Genomic DNA, 14,350 nt, shown 5'->3' with positions numbered 1-14,350 from the left:
GGGCAGGAGGTAGGGGGGCTGGATTTTAAACCTTGTTCACTTGCAATTGAGCGCCACCCACTGAAGAGAACCAGCGTGATCTCTGGGTGGCAGCAGCTGCCACAGAGCCTGTGTGTTTTATTACAAGGAGAGCCAGGCCCTCACCCGGAGGAACTGTGTGCAGCACAAGGGCTCATGTGATGAGCAGCTGAACAGAATAGAACACAATGACAACAGCAAGAAGTGACAACTAACTCAGAAAAAATAGCCACTCTTTCAGTACCTGTCACACTCATTTCTTCACTGTGTGAGTCTTTCTGGGCTATGACTGCAATCCATTGATTAGGGAGCCAGTTTGCATTCCATGGACCCCCAACAAGATGGCAGCTGGGAACCAGCCCTGGGTGAGTGGGAGAAAAGCTGCTGTGGGCACAGCGTCACCTTCAGTCACTGTGGGAGGGACTGGCTGTAGGTGGCACTAAGTCTTTTTGTCTGCCAGTGGTAGATGTGGACTGGGGCTATGGTGGATTTTCAGTGGTCTAGATTTGGAACAGATGGATTTGAATCAAGTTAATTTTCCCAATGATGCTGAGGGTGATGTTGGCCAGTTTGATTAGCCAGTTCATTATTTTCATCTTGCAGTAACAAAATAGACTCAGAGTTGTTTTTAGTCCCTGTTTGTTGAAATTCCAAAAGAAAACGTCTTTCTGTTAGAAGTCTACAACTTCGTTTCATTTTACTTTGACTTTTTAGAGGTGCTTTTTACATTGGATTTTAAAATAATTATTTAGTAATTAAATTTTGCTTTACATGGTTCCAAAGTCAAATCTATAGAAGCAGATATATTCAAAGAAGTCTACTTTCTAATTTTCTTCCCTCCACCTGGTTCTCTTTCCTCTAGAGAGGGATTTTTTTTTTTTTTTTTTTTTTTTTTTTTTAGTTCCAATGGGCTTTTACTGAGGTAAATTAACAAAAACCAAGATTTTATCAGCCATCTTTTCTGAGCCTTATAAACTCAGCAGAGACTCTGGTCCACACACATGTACATACAATACAGCTCATTACAATGAAAACAGAGTCCCCCTGGAACATTTGCCAATTAGCAGAAAGCCAATTTTCCCCTTTCCCCAAATGTTTTCAAATTTTTGAATCCCCACTGTTCACTTCTCAGGGGGAATTGGTCCTTTGTGGCTAGGAACACTGGAATTCTATCCTGTTTTTACTGAACAAAAAATATATTTCTTCGAGGTCTTTTTTTTTTTTTTTTTAAGATTTTATCTATTTACTTGAGAGACAGAGAGAGCACAGTGGAGGGAGGGGCAGAGGCAGAAGGAGAAGCAGACTCCCCACTGAGCAAGGAACACACAGGGCTCCATCTCAAGATCTCAGACCTGAGCGGAAACCAAGAGTTAGACATTTAACAGACTGAGCCACCCAGGCTCCCTCCCCTCAGGGGTGGGACTTTTGAAGAAGGAATAGTGAAGGAGAGGAAAGGCATCCCCTCCAGGAGGAACAGTTTATTCAATGGCTCAGAGGTCTGAGAGTTCTCCAAGTTCTGGGGAGCCTTGGGCAGCTTCGTTATGGCCACTGCCATGGTGTTGAGTCATGGAGAAGAACAAGAGGAAAGAAGACTGGGAACAAATTGTGAAGAGCTTTGAACATCTGTGAGCAAAAGGGAAGCCAGAAAAAAGCCTTTTTTTAAAAAAATTATTTTAATTTATTTGAAAGTGAGAGAGAGCATGAGAAGGGTGAGGGGGCAAAGGGAGAAGCATAAGGAATCATGCTTCCAGAACCCTGGAATCATGATCTGAGCCAAAGGCCAAAGCCAAAGCCACCCAGGTGCCCCCAGTAAAGGCCTTTAAAATGGGTGGTGGAGGTGCAGGAGGGGAAGAGGCACAAAATGTACAAGCTATAAATTGTGGATTGTTCCATTTGTTTCATGTTTTGGGGCTTTGAAGCAGTAAGCCTCAGTCCTTTAGAGCATTTTCCTGACATAGAACTCTTGCTTGCTGTTCCCCACAAGAATCTGTGGGGGAAGACTCACAGGAAGGGTCAGCCAGTGGAACTTCTTGAGGAAGCCACAGGACACACACCTGGTGGTGTAGAAAGAGTTACAGGCATGAAATCTTTTCTCCAAGTTGTGCACCAGAGGAGGTCTTCAAGCGGATTTGCATTTGTGGTACCACCCTACCCCACCCAGTCCTTCCTCAGCTTCCTGGTTCCCCTTAGGAAAACGGGCAAGGTCCTCACCTTGGCTTTGGAGGCACCCACCCCACCCCCAGCCTCATCTGTCACCGTGCTCCACTCACACCCTCTCTGCCTTCCAACTACACTGTAGTGCTTTTTATTCCCAACTACTGACTTGGGGCCTTTGCTCATGCTTTTTCCTCTGTTTGGAACACTTTACCCCAGCCCCATATTTCACCCCTCTATCCTGACACCCATTGTCTGGGTGAGGCCCCCAATCAGAGCTTCATTATGCTGAGTTTTAATTTTCACTCCATCTCCCTCCTTTGTTAATTCGCTGAGGGCAGAAACCATGTCTCCCCCCAGTGCCTACTCCCGGTGCTCAACTCAGTAGTAAACATCCAATAAATATTGCTTGAATGAAAGAACAGGAGACTAGGAAAAGTTGGCTTGTTTGGAGACTTCTACAATTACACTGCTGTGTGACTTCAAGCAAGTCACCTTCCCCTCTCTGTGCTTCCCTTTCTTTGCCTCTAAAATGAAGGATTAAGGGTGCCTGGGTGGTTCAGCTGATAGAGCGTGAGACTCTTGATCTCAAGGTTATGGGCTTGAGCCCCACATTGGGTGTACAGATGACTTAAACATAAAATCTTTAAAAAGTAAAAAAGAACAAACATAAAATTCAAGGTTGGACTAAATCTCCCTCAAGTCCTGTCTGTACCTACAGCGACCAAAGCCATAATGATTCCACTAATCTTACACCTTCTCTTTCTCTTTGAAGATGACACCAAGTTGAATCCCTATGCAGGAGGAGACGACGGTGAGTACAGAGCTACCTGCCACTCCGCATCAGACCCACTGCCTCTTGGAAGCCCCCTGCCGCCCCCAGAAGAGGGTGCAGCAGTCACCTGGCCTCTTTATTACTGTTCTGAGGTGGGGAGGACTGCAACGACAGCAACCTGAGCTTCCAGACCCTGGGCTGGGCTCCTGGGCCCATGAGATTGAGGGAACAGTCTGCCTCTAGACAGTTTTTATCAGCCAGGAACCTCCAGAGATCTGTCTGGACTGGTCACTGCCCTGAAAGGAGTGAGAGGAGGAAGGAAGGGCTTAGTAGGCACGGCAGCGTGGGGCTTGTCACCATTGGCCTCAACTCTTGTCCCCATGGGCCTCCCAGTCAATGAGGACTAGAGACCAGTTTCTCCCACATCCAGTTTCCTTTGATTCCCTGTCTGGGTTGGCAAAACGTACGCAAAAGTTGTCCATCCACCCCACTTTTTATAGGGTACCAGAAGTTGGGGTCCTTTGCTCCCAAGATTAACTGTGAGGAACAATCTCCTCTCTGATGATGTGACATGGCCCCGTGCTCCTGCCCCTCATCCAGAGCCAGCTCGGGCCTTTGCTACAACCGCTGCACAGTGGAGATGAAAATACCTTCCAACTCTAGGGACTGGGGTTTGTTATCTTGGGTTCCCGCAGCGGAGAAGAGGCCATTGAGACAGCAGGGTTTGATGCAGTCTTCCACCAGAGATGAAGCCATTACCGCTCTGTGGGCAGCAGGTGTGAGTGTGCATTGTGTCTAGGGCGGCAGTGAGGAGTAGGGGCTGGGCCACATTCCTCTCGCTCTGTACCATGCACTCAGCCCAAATCCTGATCATCAGATCTCCAGGGTCACTGTGGGCTGACTACCAGGTCAGAGGAGGCTAGCTTGGGGCGTGTCACCTCACCTGTCCCACCTGTTGGTAGATGGTGGCACTAACCATGTGCTGGAGTGCCCCAGCAGTTTCTCTCTTGGGTTTCTTCTGCTTGCAGAGAAGAAGGGAAGGGGAGAACATTGACTGGGATGCATGCAATGTCCTATTAAAAGTCCCCACTTCCTGTTGATTACCATTCTACCTGTTAGCCATGTAAAAAAGTATTTGATATTTCGTTTACTTATATGCTCCTCTATCTTTTCTGCTTTATTGTCTCCACATCCCTTTAGGGTAGGGAGAAAAAGCAAGTAGCCACTCAAGGTAATATGGCAATATAGTTTCTTAGTGACTGGCCGACTCTGTCCTTGGAGCAAATCAATTCAACTCTCTGTATTTCTGGTCATACAAGAAAGGGGTAGTACTGGATGACCTTCCAGCTTGATAGTCTATGGCAATACTCAGTGTCCTCTGTGGGATATATTTCAAATGCTCAGGATGTTCTCAGAGATTGCCTGCTGGTTTATTAGCCCTCAGAGGACCTGGTTCACTCTTTTATTGAGCTCCTACCATGGGGCCTGCCATTTTTTCTATGAGCTAAGGACAGAGAGGTGAGTAAGACACTGCCCTTGCCTTCCAGGAGGCCACAGTCTGATAGGAGACAGTGACAGGTGAAAATATTGTCACTTTGTTATCAAAATAGCTAATACTTATTGAGGTCATCTGAGATACCAGCCCTGGTCTTCAGCAGTTGAATGATCTGGTTTTAACCCTTAGGGTTTTAACACTAATCCTATTAGGTGGTCATTATTATCCTTGTTTTACAGAAGTGAAAGCAGAGGCACAGGGAGGTTATGTAATTTGTCCAAGGTCACACAGCTAGTAAGTACCAGAGCCTAGATTTGAACCAGGTAGCCATACTCCAGATCCAAAACTCTTCACCATCACATAACCTTTGAGAACTCCCCAGAAGCACTTAAGTGGCATGGGTATTGGATAGAACTTCTCTTATGATCCTTAGTAAACATTTGGGCAACTTTTAAGTGATCTTGGAAAACCACCGGAACCTTGCCAAGTCCAACATTAATGCCATACTCATGATTCTACTCACTCCCACTCTACCTATGTACATGTTTCATAAGCAGACCCAAAGGTTCTGCTGGTCTTCTCCTCAGAGATTTTGTCACAACCTGGGACTTTGTGTTCCCACCTCCCCTGCTCCCCTGTAGCCACCCCCAACCCTGCCGGTCTCTCCACAGGCCTTCAGAACAACCTGTCCCCCAAGACAAAGGGCCCTCCTGTGCATCTGGGCACCATCGTAGGCATCGTGCTGGCGGTCCTCCTGGTGGCAGCCATCATCCTAGCTGGGATTTACATCAACGGCCACCCCACCTCCAATGCTGCGCTCTTCTTCATCGAGGTCAGTGTAGCATTTGGCCATAGCTCTGCCATTTGCCTCCCCATCAGCATTCCCCTGGCCACGGGGTGCCTGCCTGGCCCCACCTCATCCCTCATGCCCACATGCCTGACTCCTCTTCCTTCCTGAGGGACCTTCATTGACTCTACCCTGGCACACTGTGCACTGGCCGGTGTCCTTGTAGCCCCCAGGACTCCCCCAGGAGGGTGCACCCCTTCCATCCTGTTGAACAGCCCATCCATCTGCCTTTTGCCCCCCACCCCCATTTGTGAAAATCAGAAGATTCTCCAGAGGAAAGAAAGAAATCACTAGGAATCGTGCAGCCAATCTTTAATGCTTGGTGATCTCTCAACCCCCAAATTCCAGGCCTGGTGCTCATTCAAAGCCATAGTGGAACTCAGATCTCTGCTTCTTTGACTGCTGTGTGGGTTTTTAGGTTAGAACTGATGAGACTTGGTAAGTTCATAAGAGTTGCTCTCTGGGAGCTTTCATTGAGGATGCTATGGTTTGGAATGTCTCAGAATTTGGAAGAACCAGTTCAAGTATAGCCTGGGGAGTAAAAGCCAGCCCCTTTCTCTTTAAATTTTATTTTGTTATTTTATTTATTTTATTTTTTAAAGATTTTATTTATTTATTCATGAGAGACACAGAGAGAGGCAGAGACACAGGCAGAGGGAGAAGCAGGCTCCCTGTGGGGAGCCCAATGTGGGACTCGATTCCAGGACCGTAGGGTCACAACCTGAGCCAAAGGCAAACTCTCAGCCACTGAGCTACAAAGGCATCCCATCAGCCCCTTTCTCTCTGGGCCACGCTTCTGGCCACATTTCTTTCAAGCACCTGCTCCCGTCCCCTGCTCTGAGCCCATGATCCAGCTTGGCTTGTGGTCCAGTGCTGCTGCCTCTGTGCCTGCAGCCTCCCGCACGAGGATCACAGGCCCACTGAGTGCCTCACTCAGGCACAGGTATCCTCCTCCTCTTTGGTTAGAAACCCCTGTTTTGGGATCCCTGGGTGGCGCAGCGGTTTGGCACCTGCCTCTGGCCCAGGGCGCGATCCTGGAGACCCGGGATCGAGTCCCACATTGGGCTCCCGGTGCATGGAGCCTGCTTCTCCCTCTGCCTGTGTCTCTGCCTCTCTCTCTCTCTCCCTCTCTCTCTGTGACTATCATAAATAAATAAAAATTTAAAAAGAAGAAAAGAAACCCCTGTTTCTTGTAAGGCCTCACCCGTCAGCCTTGAGTTTTAGCCCCACTGGGTATCACCCAGGGGACTGCAGATCCCCAGCCACAGAGATGCTGATGGAGCAGGTCTGAAATGGGCCCAGGAATGTGCATGTTCATCAGCTCCCCAGCCAACTCAGCTCCTCAGCTGACTCTGCTGCAGGGCCTGCACTGTCTGGAGGGTTATCTTGGCATTTCCAGAACCTCCCAGATCATTCCTTCTCTTACCCACTGCCTCACTTTTCACAGTCTCAGGGTTCTACTCAGGATGTTGCTAAGGCTCTTATTACCTGTGTCCTACAGTCCATGCCGTGAGGGGTAAAATGATCTCCTCCCAAACTCCTTGGGCACCCAGCAAGGCTCCCAGCAGTTGAGGGATCACAGTAGGAGGGAGGCTTCTGCAGAGTGGGGTTGAACTCCACTGGCTCATAGTACCCCCTCACCCCAGACCTTGTAAAGAGAGTCTTGGTGCTCAGCACTGTCCCTGGGGTGGGGGTGGGGGGTCCCAGGTGGGTGAGGCCATGCCTGCTGACTCTGTGTCATGCCCCCCACAGCGGAGACCTCACCGCTGGCCAGCAGTGAAATTCCGCAACCACCCCAACCACTCCACCTACACGGAGGTCGAGCCCTCCGGCCATGAGAAGGAGGGCTTTGTGGAGGCTGAGCAGTGCTGAGAGCACCAGGTGTCTCCATGGAAGGATAGGAAAGAAGATCCCAGGACCCCCAAAAAAGACCAGTCAAAGCAAAGAAGTGACTTTTCTTGGCTTCCTCTGAACATCCCCTGTGAAGATGGAGATGAGACCGTGGCTTATGGTACCAGAGCCATAGTGTGGCCATCACATACCACGTCCTGGAGCAAGGGGCAAAAAAGCAACCACAAGAGGTTTTTAAGGGACAACAACTAATTTCATCCCATTTTGATGGGAGCAGTCTCCCCTTCTGGGTCTCTCAATGGTCTCCTCCGTGGATCCCAGAGGCCCCTCCCACCTGGAGATGGCCAGATGCCCTATTCCAGTCACCTAAGGCCTTTCCCTATGACACAGAGAACAAGACTCTAGATTGGGGCCACAGTCTTTCAGGGTCCATAGACTCCAGAGCTGGTCCTCATGGCTATGGATGCAGTATATTTTGCCCCAGCTTTGGTGGCTCTGGAAGTCTGAAGAAGTTCTGGCCATCTGTGAAACACAGCCATGGCTTTGGCTGGTGTGTCGTCATCGAGGAAAGCCAAATGGGAGGAGAGGAAAGAACTGGTGTGGGGAGGAGTTGCATTTTTAGGCTTTACTCCCTAGAATTACCCTTTCTGCTGAGAACCAGTCCGTCTGCATTGAACGTGTGTGCAGCCTGCATCATGGGCTTCACCCCAACTGCGGCCCAGCCTTGGCCTGGCAAGCTGTGCTGGCCACGGCTGCATCCACGGCCGTGGGGGCTCTAGATTCTGAGGCACATTTGGTGTCCATCATGTTCCCTGGCTCGTCCTGCTGTCAGCACCAGGAAGTACCTTCAAAGGCAGGGCCTGCCAGACTTGTACTTTTCCTCCTCTGAGCTAGATTTTTATAGCCATTAAAGAGAAGAAGCCGGGTACCAGGAGGGCTTCTGGAGACAAACTCAGCAGGGGACTTCAGCTGGATTCTGTTGAGGAGCAAAGCTGCTGGAATGGATGGGACAGCGGAAGCTGGCGTGGGAAGGAGGGGCTTTCTATGGAAAACCTTGACCTAGAAGGTGGCTTCCATCTCCCCAGCTCTGCCGGAAGCTTTTGGAAAAAAGTGTTTTAGGCTCCCAAACTTAACCTTGGTTTTAAGGGAATTCTGTCCCAGGGATGAGTTGGGGCTGCTTCTGAAGAGCATTTAAAATTAAAATCTATAGCTCAACCTCATTCAAAGTAAAGAATATCAGCAGCAAATAAATGTTAAATCCGTCTCTACGTCGTAGTCACGTCCTTTTATGTACGTCGCCGGGTGACATTGCAAAAAAAGAAGTTGGTTTCAGTACAAGGCCTCCTGAGGTGGGGAGTTGGGAGTCTGCGAATAACCAGACACTTCCAAACACTTGATATATATATATATATATTACATAAACCAGACAAGGAAGAGCTATGGGGAGGGTCAGAATGTGAGAAAGAAAAAAGACAGTGCAGCCAAGAGAATAGGGTTCTTTCCAAGCTTCTAAAGGACAGAAAGGTCTGTAACTGAACTGTCTTAATGAGAGAAGAGCAGCCAGGCGCTAAAATGATCTGGGCTCCCAGCACTCCCAGCCGGCAGGAGGGTGATTTTTGCCCTTGCCTGATGAGCAAAGCATCTATGACCTTTATGTGTCTAAAAGGGCCAGCGGGGCAGTTCCTATCATGGCCAAATGTAGGGCACAGCACCATTTATTTGCTCTGCTCCCAAACTCCAGCAAGCTTCTTCCCAGTGGGAGCTCTGCCCACTGTTCTGGATTCCTAAAAGGAAAAAGCACTGAGAGTGAAGAAAGGTATAGGGATTTGGTGAGGCTTCTGCCGTAACCACTCTAGCTGGAGAAAGTTCAAGATGCCTCTGGCCAGGTCAGAGCAAGCCTGACTGACCCCAGTGATGACAGTGGTAAAGGCAGCAGGTGGCCTGGTTTGTTTACAGCAAAAAGAGCTAAGGATGTGTCACTGGATATTAAGAGTCTTTGGACTTCTCAAGCCAAAACACATAGTCCAGTGCTCCCAAGATACAGAGCCAGGCATCTCACAGAGTTAATGCTGGTTCCCAGCTACCCTTAGGATCTGTGATAAAATAAGCGTCTCATGGATGCAGGACTTTTACTCCAAGGTTTAGAGCAGGTTAGCTGGATAGCCAGAGAAAGGGGCTTACTTAGAGAATGAGTGACCAGAAGGAGACACAGAGGTCTTGTGATCAACCTTCCACTGTTTGGCTGACAGTCCAGCAAGGCCAACTCTTAAGAGAGTCAGCGTGAGAGAAAGAAGAGGAACACAGAGGCCAGGGATGAGGAGGGCCTGAGGTCAGGCTGAGAGCACCACCTTTAATCCGCTGCCCTCAGATGCATGGACCTGTCCAGTGAAGTCCCAGGGTTTCTGATTCTAGAACATGAGTGCATATGAGCCCAGCCATCAACCCCTACAGGCCTGTGATGCTAGAGGCCACTTCTTCAGGTCTCAGCCGGGAGCACAAGGTTGAAAATGTCCTTTGGTCACTATTCAAAGTTCTATATGGCCCACTGGAGGCAAGCTTTTAAATTTGTGTACAGGGCTCCCCTGTGTACAGTATCCCTGTGTGTGTATATAAACATTTAGGCATGCATCCATGTATGTGCACACATGTGTGCATTTTATTGCTAAGAACATCAGATAAAGCTGTTGCTGTGCTCAGGCTTAAGGCAGTGGCAAAAGCTGCCAGCCAACCACACTGAAAAGCAGAGTGTTCAACACTTGAGTTGATCACTTCTCTGGTTGTGGGCAGACTCCTTGGCATTGGGAACCCACACCAGGTAGAGTCACAGAGAAAATGTAGCCAACTTCTCTCTGTCTCTCTCTACCTCTGCCTCCACCTCCTTTATCCCCCATTCCACCTCTCAACAAAAACCCACCTGAACTCCCACACTCAGTGTTAATAATAAAAAGCAACTTTCTTCTACGATTTCCGCAGTGTGCAAAATAAAGTGCCAAGAATTTTTAGTACATTCTGCAAATCGCCACTCCTGCCTTGGTCCGATGACTAGTATTTCCTTTAAGGACCTGCATTAAAGAGTACAGGAGCAGCCTGTCCATCAGGGGTCCATCTCCCAACCTCCCGTCCTACTTCCAGGAGAAAGTCTGGAAAGAGATCCCAGCTATTTGTTTATTTGGGATTTGTAAATCCCTGGAAGTAAACTTCGTGGGTTTCCAATCTAGTATCTAGAGATACAAAATAAATCTGCATATGATGAGGCTGCCGCATTGATGCGTTGCAAACCACGTTAGCGGCCTCATTGTGCTTTTATTACTTGGCATTTTTCGTTCACAAAACACAGTTAAAAAAAAAAATTAAAAAAAAAAAAAAAAAAAAAAAAAACACAGTTAAGCACACCAAAACAAAGAGAGGAAAGATTTGAACTCTTCACAGCTAAATCAGCTCTGCCAGATTTTAGGCTCCAAACAAACTTATTTATAAATAAACATGCTGTGTTCACCAAATAAGAAGGAATGTGCTGGAGAAAGCAGCAAGGACTGCTGGACAAAGCACTACGGAGCTGGTTGGAAGGTGGGAGCTGTAATCCCAGCCTTGTGTCCCCAAGAAGCTTTGTGATGTGGGCCAAGTCATCCAACTTCCCTGGATGAATAGGGAATATGCTCCTCTCCTTAGCAAACAGCCTTACCTACCCCCCTCTCCCCTCCAGTTCACATAAGCAGCTCAGACGAAAGCAACCCTTCCTTTCCATTATCCTGCTAGGGTTACCATCTTGCTCTAGTCTGTCTGGGACTTTCTTGGTTCTAACACAGAGCATCCCATGTCTCAGGACACGCCTCCAGGATGGGCACACTGGATCAATTGGTTAGTCTAGCCTTAGAGTCTGTCCAGGCTCTATGGGCTGAGAAGGTAAGGTTAATAACTTCAAGGACTTTAAAATCTTGGGCCTAGCTACTCTAAGTGTGGTCTATATAGGCATCCCCTAAGGATTAGCTAGAAATGCAGACGTCAGGCCCACCCAACCGAGACTTACTGAGTCAGAATCTGCACTCGGAGTAGTTCCTCAGGTGATTCGTGTGAAGCCCAAGGAAGTCTGGAAAAACACTTCTAGGAAGCAATTTTACCTCCATGATCATAGCCTATGGGGAAGCATTATTACCCCATTTCCCAGATAAGGAAACTGAGGTTCAAACAGGTGGTTTACTGGTTTGTTTATTTTTTTTTTAAGATTTTATTTATTCATGAGAGACACAGAGAGAGGCAGGAACATAGGCAGAGGGAGAAGCAGACTCCCTGCGGGAAGCCTGATGCAGGATTCCATCCCAGGATCACGACCTGAGCCAAAGGCAGACACTTAACCACTGAGCCACCCAGGTGTCCCTATTGTTTATTAATTAATTGAATCCATACTCATTGAGCACCTACCATGTGCCAGGGACCATTAAGTGCCTTGCCTAAGGTCACATAGCTAAGAAGTTGCCTAGATGATCCCCAAAACCAGGGCTTTGGATTTCCATCTGAGGCTGTTCTCTGTGGAGCACAGAGCAGCACCAGAACCACATGACCATAGCTAACTATGGAAGCTGACCATGGGGTAAACAGAGTCCTCCCTAGGCCTGTAGAGAGCCTCAAAAAGAGGGAGAACAAGGATTTCAGATCCTCATCCTTGGATCCTGAAACTGTGAGCATCTCAGGTGTTTATTTACATAGTCCCAAGAGCTTGCAAATGTCCTCACTGCTCCTGCCTCCCCCTCATTGGCTCCCCGCCCCGCCACTGGGGGACCCCCTCAGCGGGATTTGGAAGTGATCTCCATAAGGCTTTACAGAACCCAAGGCCCTGCCTCTGTGCTATTTTTCTTCTTGAATGGAGGACAACCAATGACTTCATTTGCCACAATGAGGCTTGACAGAAGGAAAGGTGGAAGGCCGAATCCTCGCTTGAACGGCTGACACCAAAGAGAAAGTCTTTGGGGGATGGTGTTTCGGATGTTTGGAGGACACTTTAACATTTGGTCCCTAAAGATAGCTAAAATCATACCCACAGTTTTCCAACAAGTTAAAAGCACTGAAAAAGAAATACCTAAATGCAGGCCAATCGTGTTTCATCATACACTCCCAGTCATACAATACAATCTTCCCTTCCAGCTTTAGTCTGTTCTCTTCAAAGATTTTTATTCAGAGATTGACTCACCACCATGGAATAATATCAGGCTCACTGTGTCCAGCTGAGGAAAGTCTGAAAATCCTCAGAAGTAACAAATCCTGTCTCTTCCACTGACCCTGCCCTACGGTCTTCTCAGTTTATTTATTTATTTTTAAAAATATTTTATTTATTTATTCATGAGAGACATAGGTAGAGGGAAAAGCAGACTCCTTGTGAGAAGCCTGATGTGGGACTCGATCCTAAGACCCCGGGATCACAGGATCACCACCTGAGCTGAAGGCAGACGTTCAACTACTGAGCCACCCAGGTGTCCCAGTCCCCTCATTTAGATCCTATTTTGAATTCACAGAGGGGCAGCTCTCAACAAACTCCAATATGGTCAGTCAAGTGCCTCATGGAGAGGCCCTTTACCTTGACTCCCTCTCCCAAGGAACAGAAAGTCATTCCATGAGTCTCTCCTCAAGGCCGAAAGGGCACCTTGCCTCCAGGCACCTTGTCCCTTCTCTAGAGCTGCCCACACCCCTATCTGTTCCTTGGGGCTCTTCTCTCCCAAATCCCCTATGGACTGAGCAAAATCTCCCCAGGTCATTTTGCTTTTCTTTCTGCTTCCAGAGACAAGGACTCAACCCTCTTCGTTGTGAAGAAGGAACCCAAACCAATGAAATGGGGCATTAGCAAAGCTTTCTTACAAAAGCCCCAATCTATTGACCTTAGTCCTCTGAGATGACAAAGGGTTCACGTTTACTAAGTAGCAGTTCACATTGACTAAGTGGTATGTTCCAGGCAACGTGTTACGAGTTTTATCTGGATCATCCACCTACAAGGCAGGTCTGTTGTTAGCTCTAACCTTTAAGGAAACCACAGTGGTGCACAGTACATGAGGGAATTCACTCAGGGTCATTAGCTAGGTCACTCAGGTAAGGTCATTAAAACTTGGCAGAGGTCAGTAGAAGTCAGTTGGCCTTTTGTTGGGTTCCTCAGCGTGGGTTCCTCCTGCAGCCAGGGCTGGCCCACTCTCCTACCTTCCACATCTTGACCTGCCCTCTATCAAAGACCCTATGGAGCCTGTCCTCCATGGAAACTTCACTGCCCAGGCAAGAAGTGGAATTGGGTCAGAAGAGGCAATACTGCCTTGGTTTCAAGTGGAAGTTTTAAATCTCTGAGGCCCCACAGATGGAGTGACTGACCCCAGTTCACTAGCTAATAGCCCTTTAGAAATGAACCCTCTTGGGTTGCTTCTCCCCAAGTTGGGCCACACAACTTAGAGACAGTACCTGATGTCTTCTTGTGTATAGGAGCCCAGGCTACAAGAATGGCTTTGTCCACTTCCCCAATCGCTTAGTTTCACAGAGGGAAAAACCGAGGCCTGTGAAGGCCACGAAGGCCAAGAATGACTCACCCACCCACAACCACACAGAAAGCAGGAGAGCCCAGGCTGCTGGTTCTCAGAGCTAGCACCTGTGGTGGGTAAGCACAGAGCTCTGATGCCACTGAGCCCGAGTTGAATGCTGGTGATGCTACATGCCTCTTCTGTGACCTTACTCCATGTCTCTGCTCTCTTACAGCATCAGTTAAATAAAGTGGGGAAAATAGTAGCACCTGACAGCACTTGGGCAGCTCAGTTGGTTGAGCATCTGACTCTTGGTTTCGGCTCAGGTCGTGATCTCAGGGTTGTGGGATCAACCCCTATATCAGCCTCCCCCATCAGTGAGAGTCTGCTTGAGATTCTCTCCCTCTGTCTCTCCCTCTGCCCCTCCCCCTACTTGTACATGTGCAAGTGCTCTCTCACTCAAATAAATAAATCTTTAGAAAAGAAAGAAAGAAAGAAAAAATAGTAGCACCTGCCTCATCAGGCTTTGTGAGGGTTAAACATTCCAGCACTTGGAGACAAATAGTGAGTGCTCTGAAGACCTTTGCTTCTTTTTTCCTTGTTAATTACTAACTTTAGTGGGACATACTATGGGAGGGGCTGGGAGAAGGTGGGGGATTGGGGATTTTCTGGTGCTTTCTGCTACCTTTATGTTTGGGTATGGTTTCCACCAGAAGGAGGTG

At 48.2% G+C, this 14,350-nt stretch overlaps 1 protein-coding gene across 1 annotated transcript in view; it reads left to right on the top strand.

Annotated features, from left to right (window-relative positions):
• The window catches only part of PLXDC1 (plexin domain containing 1), a 61,064-nt gene extending 52,656 nt beyond the window's left edge, over positions 1–8,408 (top strand). The window contains exons 12-14 of the mRNA XM_072780361.1: positions 2,948–2,986; positions 5,114–5,274; positions 7,042–8,408. Coding sequence (XP_072636462.1) covers positions 2,948–2,986; positions 5,114–5,274; positions 7,042–7,161 — 320 coding nt within the window. The 3' untranslated portion in view covers positions 7,162–8,408. The remainder of the gene's footprint in view (positions 1–2,947; positions 2,987–5,113; positions 5,275–7,041) is intronic.
• Positions 8,409–14,350: the final 5,942 nt, after the last annotated feature.

The sequence above is a fragment of the Canis lupus genome, chromosome 16, assembly GCF_048164855.1.
Source record: "Canis lupus baileyi chromosome 16, mCanLup2.hap1, whole genome shotgun sequence".
NCBI classification, from domain to species: domain Eukaryota; kingdom Metazoa; phylum Chordata; class Mammalia; order Carnivora; family Canidae; genus Canis; species Canis lupus.
Note: the sequence above shows the minus strand (reverse complement) of the source record. Positions and strands in the feature narration are given on the sequence as shown.